The 18317-nt window shown below is 48.1% G+C and overlaps 1 protein-coding gene across 1 annotated transcript in view; it reads right to left on the minus strand.

The window, feature by feature from the left end:
• TMEM151B (transmembrane protein 151B) overlaps window positions 1–17496 on the minus strand; it is a 29176-nt gene extending 11680 nt beyond the window's left edge. Inside the window, exon 1 of the mRNA XM_030199248.1 lies at window positions 17342–17496. Coding sequence (XP_030055108.1) covers window positions 17342–17496 — 155 coding nt within the window. The remainder of the gene's footprint in view (window positions 1–17341) is intronic.
• Between the last annotated feature and the right edge of the window lie 821 nt (window positions 17497–18317).

Here is an 18317-nt window from a genome sequence, read left to right on the forward strand (position 1 = left end):
CTGTCTACCTAGTGTCTCGAGAGTGCAGACCCCTTACTGCATTTTCAAAAATTCCCTCCCTTTTTGTGTGTTGTAACTGTAAGCATTATGGGTGGGACATCATCTAGACAAATTGATACTCCCCTAGACTGTATGCTTAAGAACTTTAAAAAAGGATTTTTAATTAATGACTATGGACAGACTTTAAGCTCAAGTACTCTAAGAACCTTGTGTGAAGTTGAGTGGCCATCTATGGGAGTGGGGTGGCCCCCTAGTGGCAGCTTAGATATTGAAGTAATCCGGAAGGTCTACAGCATAGTTGTAGGAGAACCAGAATATTCTGAACAACTCCCTTATATAGATTCCTGGGACAGCCTTGTGACTGACCCTCCCTCGTGGTTGAAAACTTATATGGGATCCCCAGTAAAATTTATGTTAGGCCGTGTTCAAAGAAAGATTAGAAAATCTAAACTAGAAGAGGGAAAGAGCCCTAGGAAGCTTACCACCCAATCGGTGGCTTCCGCCCCTACCCTGTCTGAGAAACCCATACTCTCTGATGACCCCTCAGACCTTGAGCCACCACCTTATGGCCCATTGTTGGGGTTCCGTGCTACCCCTAGAGATCCACGTCGCCCAGCCCAAGCTTCTCCAGCACAGGCTTCTCCAGATAGTTCCTCCCCCACTGTGCGAACCCCACCACATCCTAGGTTGGACTTTTCACCTGGCCTCTACCCTTCTGTGCCAAATCCTCTCCTGTTAACCTCTGAAGACCCGCTTTGGGTTCCACTCCCTGACTCCTCAACTCCTGACAGCCCAGCCTCTCCCTCTAATACCCCTACCCACTCATCAGGGGCCCGGCATCCCTTTCAATGGACTGACTCACCTGTGACCACCTCTCAGTCTATGAGTACCCCTCCCCATCCCTCAGGGGTTCAACATACCTCCACTGAATGGGTTAGACCTGCTGCAATCACCTTTGAGCATGATAGGAGGGTAGCTCCTAGCTCTACCTCAGGTTCTATTCCCACCTCCTCGAGAGTTCTGCCCCTTCGTCAGGTAACTACCACTCGACCGGATCCTAATAATCAGGGTCAGGTTATACAGGCACAGGCCTATCAGTATGTACCCTTCACAACCACCGATCTCCTGAATTGGAAGACGCATTACCCCTCTTATACTGAAAAGCCTCAGGCAGTGGTGGACCTAGTGGCTAGCATTATGGCCACCCATAACCCAACCTGGACTGATTGTCAACAACTTCTCCTGACCCTCTTCACAACTGAGGAGAGGTGGAAGATTTTGCAAAATGCTGAGGCCATCACGCGAGAGCGTGTCCCCGGGGGGACACAGGACCCAGAGGGATGGGTTAGAGCTCGGTTTCCTCGCGCAGCTCCAGATTGGGATCCAAATGATGGGCAGCACTATGAACTGTTGTCTGGCTATTGCCGGGACTTGCTGGAAGGTATGAGGAAAGGCATAAAGAGGCCCATTAATCTGGCAAAGGTCTCTGAAATTCTCCAAGGGGCAACTGAATCCCCTGGGGCCTTTTTAGAGCGACTAATTGAAGCCTACAGAACATACACCCCATTTGACCCTGAAGCCCAAGAAAACCAGAGAATGGTGAATAGTGCATTGGTGGCCCAGAGTATGCCAGATATCCGGAAGAAGTTGCAGCGTCAGGAGGGATTCGCAGGGATGAATACCACCCAGCTAATTGAGATCGCAACCAAGGTTTTCATTAATAGAGATCAGGAGGTGCGCCGAGAGGCTGACCGGAAGATGCAGAAGAAGGCCGACCTTTTAGCGGCAGCCATTACTAATTCCACCCTTAACCGAGGTCGACCTCTAGCTAATGGGAAGCCAAAGTGGGACCCCGGACCACCAGTCAGGCCCCGAGATTCCTTCAATCAATCCCGGCCAAGGGGGGAGAATCCCAGACCAAGATTGGAGAGGGACCAGTGTGCCTATTGTAAGGAAAGAGGGCACTGGAAAGATGAATGCCCCCAGAGGCGCCAGGGACTGAGAAGGGGACCAGGAGATCGAGGAAGCCGAGGCCGAGTTCGAGAGGGAAGATATGAGCCTCCTGAATCTGACATCATCGGGATAGCCGAGATGGCAGAATGGGACGAATAGGACAGACCGGGTTCCTACAAACTGGGCTCCCAGGAACCTATGGTCAAGCTAACTATAGGGAGCCGCTCAATTCCATTTATGATTGATACAGGAGCTGAACATTCTGTTGTGACGGAGCGATTAGCGCCTGTGTCTGGAAAAACTGTCCGAGTGGTGGGAGCCACGGGGGTGCAGAACCGGAGGCCTTTCCTGACAACCCGTAGATGCCAATTAGGCTCACACATAGTCACTCATGAATTCCTTTATATGCCAGACTGTCCAATCCCTTTGTTAGGTCGAGACCTGCTGTCCAAGCTTAGGGCCCAAATTTCCTTTGACTCTGATGGCCAGACTTCAGTCTCCTTTCGGCCCCCGACATCCAGCCCTAAGGGTATATTGAGTTTCTGCTGCCCTCTTGAAGAAGAATGGCGGCTGCATCAGTCGCAGGGCCAAGTTGACCTACCCCTGGCAGACAGCTTTCAGGTCAGTGGGGTATGGGCAGAAGATAATCCCCCAGGGTTGGCCCGAAATATTCCTCCTGTACATGTAGATTTACTTCCAAGTGCCCGGCCAATCCATCTTCGTCAATACCCAATTCCCAGAAAGGCTCTGGAAGGGATTCAAGCACATTTGAATCGTCTGTTATCCCATGGAATTATTCGTCCTTGCCAGTCTCCATGGAATACGCCACTATTGCCAGTTCAGAAGCCAGGGACTGAGGACTACCGGCCAGTCCAAGACTTACGAGTGGTTAACAAATCCACTATCTCATTACACCCTGTAGTGCCTAATCCATGTGTCCTGTTAGGATTGATACCTTCTGGAGCTACCCATTTCACAACACTAGACCTAAAAGACGCCTTCTTTTGTATTCGGGTGGCCCCAGCCAGTCAGTTGCTTTTTGCCTTTCAATGGGAAAACCCAGTAACAGGAAGGAAGCTTCAGTATACATGGACTCGCCTGCCACAGGGGTTCAAGAATTCCCCCACCATTTTTGGGACTGCCCTAGGACAAGACCTTAAGACTTTTAAATCTGAGCCTTCCAGGCGAGTTTTACTCCAGTATGTAGATGACCTCCTGATTGCAGCAGTGACCCAGGAAGAGTGTTTTGAGGCTACTAGAGAATTGCTGGAGCTACTCTTGGATGCAGGCTATAAGGTCTCACGCTCAAAGGCCCAACTTTGTCAGTCAGAAGTGAAGTATCTGGGCTTTTGTATTTCCCAGGGAAGTCTGAGACTGGATGCTAGTAGGAAGCAAGCGGTAGCTGCAATTCCCCAACCCAAGTCCAGAAGAGAAGTTAGGGAATTCCTGGGAGCAGCCGGATTCTGCAGAATTTGGATTCCAAATTTTGCATTGATGGCGAAACCCCTTTACCAAGCCACAAAGGGGGGTGAAAAGGAACCATTTGAATGGGGACCTACTGCTCAACAATCCTTCATTGCCATAAAGAAAGCCCTACTCCAAGCCCCTGCGTTAGGCCTTCCTGATGTGGAGAAACCTTTCTCATTGTATGTCCACGAGCGACAGGGGGTTGCTCTGGGTGTGCTGACCCAGATGATGGGATCCTGGCAGAGGCCTGTTGCATACCTGTCTAAACAGCTGGATGGAGTGGCTAAAGGATGGCCAGCCTGTATGAGGGCCATTGCAGCAACAGCCTTACTGGTCCAGGAAGCTGATAAGTTGACCTTGGGGCAAGAACTGGTTGTTAAAGTCCCCCATGCAGTTCTCACCCTCATGGAGTATAAGGGCAACCACTGGTTTACAAATAACCGTATGGTTAAGTACCAAGCCAGCTTGTGTGAGAATCCACGGATACACCTGGAAACAGTGGCTACATTCAATCCTGCTACTCTTTTGCCAGCATCTGAGGGACCACCGGATCATGACTGTATCCAAACTATGGATGAAGTGTACTCCAGTCGACCAGATCTTAAAGATGTTCCTTGGAGGGACCCAGATGTAATTTATTTCACAGATGGAAGCAGTTATGTGGAGAACTCTAAGCGATTGGCAGGCTATGCTGTGGTGACAGAGGACAAGGTGATAGAAGCAAGAGCCCTGCCCCAAGGAACTTCAGCCCAGAAAGCAGAACTTGTGGCCCTCATACGAGCTCTGGAGCTAGCAGCAGGACTGGTGACTAACATTTATACTGATTCTAAGTATGCCTTCACAACCCTACATGCTCATGGAGCTTTGTATAAGGAAAAGGGACTCATAAATGCTGCAGGCCAACCTGTTAAGTATGGACCTGAAATACTTCAGCTGCTAGAGGCTGTTTGGGCCCCCAAGAAGGTAGCTGTCATTCACTGCAGGGGACACCAAAGGGTAGATACTCCAGTGGCCCGAGGGAACCGCCATGCTGATCGGGTGGCCAAAGAAGCTGCTCGAGGACCCCTAGCAAGTACTGTGACTCCCCTGTTCCAAATCCGATTGCAAGAATGGACACCTATGTATACCCAAATGGAAGAGAAATGGGCTCAAGAAGAAGGTGCAGTAAGGAGACCTGATGGCTGGTTACATCTCCCTGATACCAGAGTTCTGGTGCCACGCCACCTAGCTTGGCCTGTAGTGTCTCAAGCTCATGACCTATCACACTTAGGGAAAACAGCACTAGCCCGCCTACTCAATCGAGTAGTGGTGCTGGAAGGATTGGATAGTCTGGTTGCCACTGCCTCTGCCCGATGTACTCTCTGTGCCCAGAATAATGCTCGTCAGGGACCCCGTATTCCACCAGGAGTTCAGTCTAGAGGACTAACACCCTTTGAGTCCCTAGTTATAGACTTCACAGAAATGCCCAGGAGCGGTAGGCTCCGATACCTCTTAGTTATGGTTTGTACCTTTTCTGGGTGGGTGGAAGCATATCCTACAGTCACTGAGAAAGCCACAGAAGTAGCTCGAGCTCTCCTTAGGGATGTCATCCCCAGGTATGGACTGCCCCTTGCCATAGGTTCAGATAATGGTCCCGCCTTTGTTGAAGCTACACTTCAGGCCCTGTCCCGCGCATTGCGCATTACCTGGAAATTGCATTGTGCCTACCGTCCCCAGAGTTCAGGGCAGGTTGAGCGGGCAAACAGAACCTTGAAAAATAGCCTAGCAAAGATTTGTCAGGAAACCCAATTGAAATGGCCACAGGCATTGCCACTAGCCCTCTTCCGCCTCCGATGCACTCCAACTAAAGGAACAGCCCTTTCTCCCTTTGAAATTATGTATGGGAAGCCCCCAGCCATTTTACAGGGAATTAAGGGAGACATAGGGATTTTAGGGTCTGCCCAGGTGCAGGAGCAGGTAGCCCTCCTGGGTAAGATAATTTCTGAGCTTCAGTCTTATGTGAGAGAAATAAACCCTGTCCCCTTCCAGGCTCAGGTACATTCCTTCCTGCCAGGGGATAGAGTTTGGGTGAAAGACTGGAAGCTCCAGCCTTTGGGGCCCCGATGGAAAGGACCTTTTACTGTTTTGCTTTCTACCCCTGCAGCTGTGAAGGTCGCAGGGATTACTCCATGGGTCCATTGGTCTCGAATTAAGTCTGCTGACCAGACTGAGCCCAGCACGGATCAGACGGAGCCTAGACAGTGGAGAGCAGAAAGTGATCCAGCGGAGCCATTGAAGTTGCGCTTGACCCGAACCAAAGAATCTACTAGCTGAAAAGAAGGGTCAACTGCATGCTGCAGGAGCTGCTGAACTTCGGCTTCATACTGAGACTCTTTCTGTCCAGATTCTGGCTTTCTTGGAATTTGAGAGCTTGATCCTTATCAGTTGAGGGTCTATCCCAACTGGTATAAGAACTCAAAGACTGAGAACACTATATGAGAGTAATCTGTGATTAGCACAGACTGTTGAAATATTATTGCTTAATTAGTTTGCTGTATTTGTTTTAGATTAGGAAGAAAGAAAATGTTAGTAGTTTGGATGCTTTTGTTGTTTTCTACTCCTTGCCTCCTTGTTCCTAATACCCCAACTCGCTCCAACCTTTGGTTACACTCTGTCCAGGAACTAATTAGCCAGGCAAAGATTACTTCCCCTTGTATTGTGTGTTCCCGATTTTCTCCTTATACTACAGATGTCCCAGCTGTACCTGTCCCTGTGCAACTCCCAGCTCTTATACCTCCCTACTTTTCGAGTTCAGGCCCTTGGAGCCAGGATTATACTTGGTGGTCCTTTTATAATGCTACTTCCCCCTCTGAATCTTCTCTAAGGCCAGTTTTTACGTCTCCCTATCCAGCTTCTGGAGTGTTTTGTTTAACAAGAAGCATCTCAACTGTTCTTCCCATTCCCTGTAACTATACTAATGTTCTCCCAGAAAAAGGAGAATCTGTGTGGGTAGTTTCTCCAGGTACTCCTATGTGCCCTGCTACCATACCTGTAGATTATGACCCAGGTGATTATCTGGCTCCTAAGCGTACCACTGAGAAGACTATAGTGTCCAAGCTTATTTTCTACTTTCATAAGTCCCCGGGGTATGAAGAGTTACTAACAAATGAGCAGCCTGTCACAATTGGGGATTGGCGCCTATGGTGTGCAAAGTCTCCATTTCGTCTTCGTTCCCCCTGGGATAGGGGCTCGCATTATGGGCACCCTAAGTACCCTGTCCAGCCTGAGCCAACATTTATTGGGAACTTTCGTCGCCCTCTCCTTGGTCATTACTGGCTCTGTGATAATGTCCTCCACATGATTCTTCCCGCCACATATGATTTTTGTGTATTGGTAACCTTGAATTATTTTCCTAAAGTTATTCCTCTTAAGCCACCATCCCCGCACCGTTCTAAGCGAGAGGCTTTGTCCTTACCCTCCTCCGTTGCCACAGAGGATGAGGCGATTGAATTAGCCCTCCAGTATATTAATTCTACTTATCCTCTGACTAAAAAGAGACTTGTAGCCCTTTCTGCCACGGCCTGGATTCCAATTGGAGGCCCGGTAGCGGGTATTACTGAACTAGGTATGGCTACCCGGAGACTTCAATCCCTACTCCATGTTTTAGTTCATGAGCTGAATGTGGTAGTCAATGCATTGCAGGATCAAATTAATGAATTAAGTATAGTTTCTAGGTATAATCGTATGGGCCTTGACTATCTCTTTGCAGCTCAGGGTGGCCTCTGCACAGTGCTAAATTCTTCAGAGTGCTGTACTATTGTCATAAATAGGACGCATGTAGTTAGGCATGCTATGGATAAAGTCCTACAGTTGGCCAGCCTTAATGTGGAGGATTACCGAGGAGGATTAGATCTTACCTCCTGGTGGTGGTCATTGACCTCCTGGATACGTCCTTTGTTCATTTCCCTAATAGTCTTAGTTTTAGCAGGGTTGTTGTTTTGTTTCCTGGCCTCATGTGCTTCGGCAGTATGCCGTCGAACCTTAACAAGTAGGGTAATGGTGATTCACAAGTCTATTCCTAGTTAGGATCACTATAATCTCCAGAGTTTGAGTTGTGAGACTTATCTCTGCATAAGCTGATTTTAGTCTCAAAGGGGGGAATGAGGCAGTGGGCAAAAGAAATTGAATAATTCTGAGAAATCATATGAAGGGTTAATTTTGTTTAAAGGTGCTCAGATATTATTTTAAATTCTCAGTTCTGCTAGCAAGTGAAGGAATGTCATCTGGTTTAGGTTATTTACGTTTGCCGAGCTAAGGTTAGGAAAGGTCAGTGAGAAATGAAACTCTGTCCCTTGTGAATTGCCAATGCTAGCTGGCACAGCTGTAAACTATTATGAATGAATAAAGGAATGAGCCAGACATATGATTAATTGTAGTTTAAAATGCTTAGATAGAAAATACTATTTAGAGAGAGAGAGGCAATAGATTAGTATTTACAAGTTTTTGATATTTAGAATATGTCTTATAAGAAATACTGATTCTGTGTAAATTAATAAGGTTTGTGTCTGTGTAGAATATCTGTTAAATTCTGTATTACTCTTTGTCTGCTGTTTAAGAGGTCAAGCAAGGACTGCATTGAGGAGATCAACATGTGGTTTGACTTAGCCATAGTTCTGGCTGGTTCAATGTATAAGCTGATAGGTGAAAAAGGTCAGAACTAGTCAGCTCTCTTCTCCTTGATTAATTATAGCTAAGTGTAGGACTGGCCTCCTGAAAGTATATCTGTATGCTATTAAGTAAGATTGGCTTTTGACCCCTTTAATGAATGCCAGAGTTTAGTTAGCAGTTAGTACTAGGAATATGAGAAATCAATCATAATAACATGTAAGAGACTGGAGACCAAATGTCTGGCTTAAGGGGCCCCAGGTCAGAGGTCAGTTTAGGATGTCTGGAACCTATGTAACTGATATTTCAAAAGTAATGATTGGTTGAGGCAAGGTAGCCAATCAATTTCTTAACCAATTGGGAGTAAAGGGGGCTAGGCTAGGAGGAGGGCTTAGGACCCTATTTAAGTAGGAGCAGAAGCAGTTTACGTCAGAAGGAGCTCAGAAGAAAGAGAAGGACAGAAGGAACAGACAGAAGAAGAAGAAGACAGCATAAGAAGAGAGCTGAGACAAAGACACAGAGAGCTGAGAGAAAGACAAAAAGAGCTGAGAGAAAGAGAAGAGAGCTAGAACTGATGTCTTGCTTTGTTTGCTGGCAAATAAAGAAGATTACTTTCTCATACTGGTGTGTGCTGTCTGACTCCTGAAGCATCACAAATTCATGCATTCATTCCTGCAACAATTTATTTGTTGCATTTGTATCCCACATTTTCCCACCTATTTGCAGGCTCAATGTGGCTTACAATATTCTGTCATGGCATTCGTCATTCAAAGAAAAAGATAGAAGTGGTCAGTGCTTTTTTTGTGCCGGTACGCAACGGTACGGCGTACCGGCACCTTTTTTTTGCTCCCTCCCCTCCCAGCGACCCCTCCTTCCCGGCGAGTCCTGCACTTCCTCTGCCCGCATCCGCAATCTTTCACGGACCCCACTGCCCCTCCCATCCTGTGTTATCCCATCTCTTCCTGCCCCTTTCTTGCACCCACCTTGCAGCACCATATCTTTCCCATTCCACTTTGCTTGCTGTGCGCTAAAAAACAAGCATGGCAGAAGCGCGGGACCGTGGCTCTCTGCTGCTGCTACTGCTTCTTACCCTGTTTCCCTGAAAGTAAGACATCCCCCAAAAATAAGACCTAGTAGAGGTTTTTCTGAATTGGTAGATATAAGGCCTCCCCCGAAAGTAAGACCTAGCAAATTTTTCTTTGAAAGCAGGGCCGCCGAGAGCCGGACAAGGCCACCCCCGGGCCGCCACCCAGGGGCCGCCCCCCCACCCGAGGTCACCAAGCGCCCCCCTCCATCCACCCTCCGTCGCTCCCAGAACTAACCTTAAACGCCTCCTTTCACCTTAGCAGCAAGCAGCAGCAGGGCAGACCTCTCCTTCCTTCCGTGCCCCGCCCTCGCGGACGTTACGTCAGGCGAGGGCAGGGCACGGAAGGAAGGAGTGGCCTGCCCTGCTACTGCTTGCTGCTAAGGTGAAAGGAGGCGTTTAAGGTTAGTTCCGGGAGCGACGGAGGGCGGGCGGGCCAACCCCGATGTTTCCCCGAAAAATAAGACAGCCCCTGAAAATAAGACCTAGCGCATTTTTGGGGGCAAAAATTAATATAAGACAGTGTCTTATTTTCAGGGAAACATGGTATGTGAAGTTAACTTCCGGGTCGGCACAGGAAGCAGTAGCGGCAGGCAGAGAGCCACGGTCCCGTGCTTCTGCCATGCTTGTTTTTTAGCGCACAGCAAGCAAAGTGGAACGGGAGGGATATGGTGCTGCAAGGTGGGTGCAAGAAAGGGGCAGGAAGAGATGGGATGACAGGATGGGAGGGGCAGTGGGGTCCGTGAAAGATTGCGGATGCGGGACAGACGTGAGGCACCGCTCCGCTTCGTTGATTTTTTTAAAGGCTGGGTCATCACGGTGCCGGGTGGCAGGGGAAGAGGGTTGGCGGCATGGAGCTGATAGGCAGGTGGGGACTGGGTCGGGGAGGGGGGCTCAGATGGGTATGGGTGGCTGGAGGGAGGGGGAGCAGGGAAACAAGGATAGTCGCTGGACATGGGTGGATGGCAGGGGGGACAAAGGGAGTCGCTGGACATGGGTGGATGGCAGGGGGGACAGGAGGGTCGCTGAACATGGGTGGATGGCAGGGGGGACAGGGGGGTTGCTGGACATGAGTGGATGGCAGGGGGGACAGGAGGGTCGCTGGACATGGGTGGATGGCAGGGGGGACGGGGGTCACTGGACATGGGTGGATGGAGGGCAGGGGAGAGGAGGGCTGCTAGACATGAGTGGATGGAGGAGAGGGAAAGGAGAGAGAAGAAATGCTGGACATGGATGGAGGCGAGGAAAGTGAGGAAGGAGATGAGATGAGGGAAAAGGAAGAGAGGAGAAAAACTGCACATGGATGTAGAAAATAGGCAGAAGCTGGATCCACTGGACAGTCAAGTCTGTGGAGGACCCAGCTTTTACTTACGGATGTAGGGCAAGAAATGAAGAAGAAAGGAGGAAAGTAAAGAAATAAATGGAAAGGAAGCCCTGGAAACTGAGTTAAGAGGACAGATAGCAGCAGAATCGGATACTGGGCCAGCATGATCAGAAAAACAAAGTCACCAGACAACAAAGGTAGAAAAGATAATTTTATTTTCATTTTAGTGTCTGGAATATGTCCAATTTGAGAATTTACATCTGCTGTCTTATTTTGCACTGGGTATACTGGAGCTGTAACAGCTTACAGGAATTATTTATAATGAAAAAAAATCATGTTATTTTTTTCTCCTATACTAGTATAATATTTTCAATGATGTATGTTTATATGCGCTATGGCTGGTATAAGGGGTGTGGCAAATGTGGGTGTGGCTATAATAGGGGTGGGGTCATATGTGGTGACTCCGCCCACAATGAGTACTGGCACCATTTTTTCTACAAAAAAAGCACTGTGGATAACGTAATAGAATTAAGCAATCAGGTACAGAGGGAAAACATTCAGAATATTAGGTAAGTGGTGATGAGTTACAGTTCATATTATGGATCGTCGTGGTATGCCTTGTTGAAGAGATAAGTCTTCAACGATTTACGAAAGTTGATTAGGTCGTAGATTGCTTTCAAATCAAGTGGCAATGCATTCCACAACTGCGTACTCATGTAAGAAAAGCTGGACGCATGTGTTGATCTGTATTTTAGTCCTTTACAGCTGGGGAAGTGAAGATTTAGGAATGTGCTTGCTGATTTTTTAGCATTCCTGGGTGGCAAGTCAATAAGGTCTAGCATGTAGGCCGGTGCATCTCCGTGAATGATTTTATGAACCAGAGTGCAGACCTTGAACGTAATACTTATTACAAACGACCCTATCAACCCAACCTTAGACAGACAGAACCTATTCAGCTTCCTGCTCTTAGCAGCCAGGGTGGCCATTGCCACAAAATGGGAAAACGTCCCACCTCCAACAGAAACAGATTGGCTTGCCAAGCTCCACCAAATAGCAAACGGAGAGAGATTCAGGGCCTTCCTACAAGTGGACCAGAACCTGGAGACCCCTCCTAACCTTTCTGGACTCACACAAACCAACCCTGGGGCATCACATCCCCAAACAACAGCTGACATGATGGCAAAAACATTCCTACACCAAAACATCACATAGACACAGACACAAAAGCAGATTCTCTCCCCACAAACCTTGAAAAGTGCACAACTCCTCCCCTCACTTACTCCCACCCCATATCCAACCCTCTTTAAACTCTTAACTACCTCAAGGAGTACATGACTGCCCTCAAAACCCACACCAAAATGGGACCTCTCCTTGGACAGCACGAACGCTCTGAACATACTCTGTAACCCCTACACTGTTGACTTTGCAAAGAACAATGTAGGAACATGGATAATTGCTTATCTGTTACATTATCCTTTTCTGCAATAAAAATCCTATATAATAAAACGCACCTCCAACATTCTGAAGCTGATTACATGGCTGAGACATTCCTGCTCTCTGTATCCATCTCCTGAATTGACATCACGTACTTCCGGGTTCGTCACAAGCAGAAGTGACCAACCACACGAGGTTTCTCTGCATCAGAATTTTGGAGGTGCATTCTATTAAATAGGATTGGTCAGTTCCTTGAAGCACAGCCAGAGCTCAGCGTCCTGCACAGTAACGCTCAGATACCAGAGGGGGGGGGGGGGGGAGAGGGGGGGAGGTATCTCTGTCACACACACTCTCTCTCTCTCACACACTCTCTCTCTCAAAGTCAATATCTTTCTCTTTCTCACTCTCATACACTCTCTCATACACTATCAAGCTCATTTTCAAAGCACTTAGCCTCCCAAAGTGCTTTGAAAATATGCCTCTATGTGTGTCACACAGTCACACATTCTCTTGGTCTCATACACTCAGTCTCACAGAGAGTCTGTCTCTCACACACTTTCTCTCGCACACACTGTATCTGTGTGAAACACTCTCTCTCTCTCTCTCACACACTGTGTCTCACATATGCACTTGCACACACTCTCATTCTCACACACACACTCTCTCTCTCACAGACACACTCGCACCCAGACTCACTCTCTTTCTCTCACACACACACACACACACTCGCACAGTCACTCTCACATACACTCTCCCGAACATACACACTCCGAGGAAAACCTTGCTAGCGCCTGTTTCATTTGTATCAGAAACGGGCCTTTTTTACTAGTAATAAATAAAATACATTTTTTTTTAACGAACTTGGATCATAGCTGCTCTCCAATGTTGGACTGTGGGAGGGTCCCTAGAGAGCCAAGCTGTCAAGACCACCTTTAGCACCATCAGTGTTAACCAACAGAGGAACTTAGAGCCCCCCCCCCCCCCCCCGTCTGTGAGGGGACAATGTCAGAACTGTGCCAAAATTTAAACTCGGTTGCATTCTCACTGGGAGGGGCCCAAAGCTGAGATAAGAACGTCAGCAACATCTGCCACAAAGTTTGGATCATAGGACAATTCCACAGCATGTGTCCCAATGACACCTCCCTGAACCCACACTTAGGGCATGCGGCCGAAGGACAGATTTTCATTAGACAGGCTCTCCTGGGTGAATAATATAACCTCATATTCAGTTTATTTTGTAATTTCCAGTGAGGGACATGATCTGTAAGGCCCCACAGGCTCTTGATCCCTGTCAACAGGCAACCTTCTGGCAAAGCGATGCCCAAATCAGCAGCCATGCCTGTTCTAGATGCACAACCCATGCTGTCCTTAAGGCGATGATGATGAACAGTCAATGGAACTTCACGCTGTGACTCCAACGTCAACGCTGTATCCAAAGTCTCACAGATCTCCCCTGTCAGTTGAGTCTTGTCCAAAGAGGCAATATTTTGTTGTAATTGTAGGTACGAAAATGCCTCCTTCCCTGATAAATAAAATTCAGTTCACAAGGACTCGAAAGGTTTTCGTCTTGGAATACTTGATGTAGAAACTGTATGTCTTTAGATTCCCAGCTTGGAAAAAATTTGGAGTCTATTCCTGGAGGGAACGCTTTATTATGGCAAATGGGCAGCAAAGGATTCATTGTGGGAACAATTAAGGCAGGCTGCTGGCATCAGGGCCTTCCCTCTGCACATCCCACCTACAGGGAAACAGGAAGTTGAATCAGAGTAGGTGGGATGTGCTGCTCTGTTGACGACGATAGTAAAAAAAAAGTAAGGAGGGAGCAGGAGGAAGGGAGAGGGACAGATGCAGGACTCACCAGGGAGTGGGGGAACAAAGAGAGAGACCAATTGAGTGGCTGGGCCCCCTTTATCCAGGAGCCCAGGGAAGCTGCCCCTTTTGCCTATCAGTATAAGCAGCCCTAATGATTTACTTTTGTCTCTCCCAAACTCAGCCTGTGCTCGATTAGAAAGCATTCATCACTCACCTTTCTACCTCTTAGGCCCAAAGTTACGGAACTCTCTCCCTCGCAGGGACGTAGCCAGACACCCAATTTTGGGTGGGCCTGGGCCCAAGATTGGTAGGCAGAAGAAGCCCGCCTTGCCCACAAGTGATTTGGTCTCTCCCTCTCTTGCCTGCATGCTATATGGTTTCTCAAATATCCCCTCCTCCCACCAAACACACATACCTTTTAAATAGCAGATTTTCACCGTCAGCGAGCAGCAACTAATACACACTGCTCATGTTGGCCCCACAGCCTTCCCTCTGATGCAACTTCCTGTGTTTGCATAGGCGGGAATACATCAGAGGAAAGGCTGTGGGGTCAGTGCAAGCAGTATGTATCAGTCACTGCTCACTGCAGATGAAGATCTGCTATTTACAAGGTATGTAGGAGGGACAGTTGTTAGGAATTTTCTGCTGGTGGGACTTGGGAATCCCTGCCAGCCACATTCATAGGTATGCTGTTACTGGGTGGGCCTGAGCCCAAAGTGGGTGGGCCTGGGCCCACCCAGGCCCACCCTTGGCTACACCACTGCTCCCTCGTGACATTACAGATGACCTATATTCACTAAATTTAAAGCTATGCTAAAATCCAATTTGTTTGCACAGGCCTCTCCTACCTAGGGTTACCAAATTTGCAGAGAACACAAAAAGTAAAACCGGTTGCTTCCTTTGACAAAGAAATATTTATTCATAGCAAATGTGTAAATGGCTTTTAGCTAATCAACACACATCAAACAGTGACTGACTTACAAGTACAGCAGTAGATAATAATCTACTTTTCAAAAACTTCCGCATTTGAGTTTGACTGAGTCTGAGTCCAAGTGAACTTATCAGAAGAACGGAGATCGCTCAGCAACTCTGGATGGCTTCTGAGATACGTGAGAAAGTCTTTGAATGACATCTACTTAAAGTTGTGCTGCGGGAACAAAATTCCTTTGACAGATTCAATCAGCAGAGAAACAGAGAGGAGGTCAGCAATGCCTTTCTCTCTCTTTAGCAGCCCCATGTGGCCAGCCTGACTCATAGGCCAGAGACGGGTTCTCTCATTATGTGTGTTAGTCATAGGCACATAAAAGAAAACGAGGATAATTTCCTAAAAATTCAAAAAAACCTGGAGGACATAGCTGAAGAAGTTCAAAAGGGGACATATGGTAATCCTATTCTGACAACCTAGGTCTTACTGCAGTTGACAGATTTGATAATTATTTATTTATTTGCACTTTGTTCACACCTTTTTCAGTAGTAGCTCAAGGTGAGTTACATTCAGGTACTCGGGATATTTCTCTGTCCCAGGAGGGCTCACAATCTAAGTCTGTACCTGAGGCAATGGAGGGTTAAGTGAGTTGCCCAAGATCACAAGGAGCAGCAGTGGGATTTGAACTGGCCACGTCTGGATTGCAAGACCGGTGCGGCCACTCCTCCACGTTACTTTAGCTCAATTACCCCTTGTTTACTAAGCTGTGCAGCAATGCCAACGCAGCCCATTAAAAAGTGAATGGGCTGTGTTGGCAGCCGCTAACATGGCTTTGTAAACAAGGGGGGGGGGGGTTAATGTGTTGAATCCGATTTCCTTCTTTTGTGGGGTCTATCCTTTTTTGAATATTATGCTGTTCCTTTCCACCTTTATAATTTTAATTAGTAATTCTTTTTGCACTATTATTTTATTAAGAGTGATATAGTAAATGACAAATAAACCATAAACCCTGTGGCCAACAGAAGACCGATAGAGCAGCGGAAAGAAAGAAGCAAAGCTTCTGCCACTCTGCAGCTGATTTACAGAACAGGAAAATGTCAGAGATGCCAAGGATGGCCCATCCTAAAGAGTGAGATTTACCACCCCAGTTAGTGAGACTGAAGGCCAATGAATGAGGTCACAGTGGTGGTGGGACTGAAAAACTCAATTATATATTAAAGACCCTCAAGAGACAGTGTCTTATAATTTAAACCTGATCAGACACAAGTCTGCTGTAGAGACAACGACCTCAACACATATCAGATCCTGCAAGAGGTTCCAAAACCCTCTCTGATGTAATGAAAGGGTAAAAGGGGTCATGGACTTGATATACCGCCTTTCTAGGGTAAAGAGCAAATTAAAATTACATTAAAGTTCGTCACCTCAGAAAGGCCGATACATAACCCTCCACAAATTCAGCATCTCCCCTCTGTATCTATATCTTGTCCTGGTTAGCATCGCTGCTTAGTGTCCCTACATCTCCCCGTGTCCAGCAACACTCGCTGGGTCCCTGTCCCTTGTGTCCAGCATTACTTCACTGTGTCTCTGTCCTTATGCTCACTCCATGCCCAGCATCTTTTCTCTGTGTCCTTCTCCCTCCCCATGACAAGCTTCTCCCCTCTCTCTTCCTTTCACCCACACCTCTTACCCTGGGGCCAGCATTTTTCCCTCTCTCTCCTCTGCCACCCTGTCCCTCCACCTCCTTACGACCAGCATCTCTCTCTCCCTCCTTCTATCCATTGGTTCAGCATCTCTTCTCCTCTCTTCCCCTCCCAAATCTGGTCTCTCTCTTCCCTCTGCTCCCCCTCCAAGTCAGTATCTCTCCTCTTCTCTTCTCCCCCTCCAGTTCAGTCTCTGTCTTCCCCCTCAGTTCCCACCTCCCCCATGGGTCTGAAATTTCTCCCCCAACCCCTCCCCATGGTTCTCCAAGCTTTCTGTGGGTCGCTGGGCTGGCAGCAGCAATAAAAACCAACTGCCTTCTGCAAGCCCCAGGGTCTTCCCATTGCTGCATCCAACCTCTTGTGATGCAACTTCCTGTGGGCGGGACACAGCAAAGTGAAGGCTCCAGGGCCAGCCAGAGGCAGCCTGTCTTCATTGCTACCACTACGAGCAACCCATAGCAGGTTTGGAAGACAATGTGGAGGGGGGGGGGGGGGGAGTGAGGGATGCTGGACCCATAGGATGGAAGGGAAAGAGAGATACCAGACCACAGGGCAGGGAGCAAAGAGCCAATGCATGAGAGGAGGGCACTTTGGTCCAAAAGCAGGTGGTCCCTACCAGTGGTCGATCCTCAATGGTAGCTACACCCCTGATTATTCTGGGATCCTGTGCAAATTACAGATAAGCACATATTATCAGGGTATTAAACTAGACCCTGGGAAAATCATAAGAGATTAGACAACAGCTCAAGTTAGAGCATGGACTGAGAGAATGTAATCAGTGTGACCTTCAGAGCCAGAAGCGCTTGCCAATCTCATCTCTTTTCAAACCACTGGAAACTGGGAAAGCCAGAGATTTCATTTGCCTGGACTCCCAGAGAGCACTAAGGGGCCAATGCAGAAAGCAACTGCTAGCCTGTGGCATAGGTATGGGTTAGCCCGGGTGGGCAGGGGCCCACCCACTTTGGGCTCAGGCCCACCCAGAGGCAGCGCATTCTTACTGCAGCTGGTTGGGATTCCCAAGCCCCACCATCTGAAAGCCTCTTTGATAGCGACCAGGACTCTCTTCAACACAGGTCCAACAGTTGATGGCTTGGTTATCGAGCATGCACAGGCAGGGCGCCAGTGTCTGTGGAGCTGTGTTGAAGAGAGTCATGGATGCGTTCAAGGAGGTTTTCAATTGGCTGGGCTTGGGTATCCCCACCAGCTTTGGTATTTAATGTTTTAAATTGGGGGGGGGGGGGAGTGGGGAGCACAGGATGCCGATACCACATGTGCCCACCTAGCTTGTCCAGTGGTCCACCCAAAATTTGATGTCTGGCTACGCCCCTGTTGCGAGCAGAAGCGTGTGGTTACTGGGCGCAGAAAGGGGGTCAGCACAGAAGTTAATTCACGTGGTAGACATGGCCGCACAGAAGATTAAAATGAATGGTAATGAGACCGTTAGGTTTTCCGCCACAAAGCACAGAAGTAAATGGAGGATTTTAACACATGCACAATGCACGAAATTCACCTTCAGGCCTGTGGCAGTGTAAAAAGGTTTGTCAAGAGGACTTACTGACAGTTATTTCTTTCTTTCTGTACCCGCAGCTTTAAAAGACAGAACGGGAGGTAACAGCTCCGTGCGCATGTCCAGAGAAAACAAAAGAGATAGCGCACCTCTGCGTGCGAACCAGAATGTTGCCCTAGGCCTACACGAGCCTCTCGAATACTTTATGCAGAAGAAATTTTTGCAAGGCTAATATTAATACACAGAACAACATTCCGATTTGTGCGCAGAGCAGGGGCATAGCTACGGGGGGGCCACAGGGGCCTGAGCTCCCGCAAATTTCATCCAGGCCCCTGGTTTGGCTGGCAGGGATCCCCAACCCCCGCCAGCCGAAGCCTTCTTCAGCGCGGTCTCCGGCGCAGCCGCGTTCGCTGCCTGCCCCCTGCTCTTCTTTCTTCTTGCTCCTCTTGTGCACGCTGATGCTGAGC

This window comes from Microcaecilia unicolor, chromosome 3 (assembly GCF_901765095.1).
Source record: "Microcaecilia unicolor chromosome 3, aMicUni1.1, whole genome shotgun sequence".
Taxonomy (NCBI): Eukaryota; Metazoa; Chordata; class Amphibia; order Gymnophiona; family Siphonopidae; genus Microcaecilia; species Microcaecilia unicolor.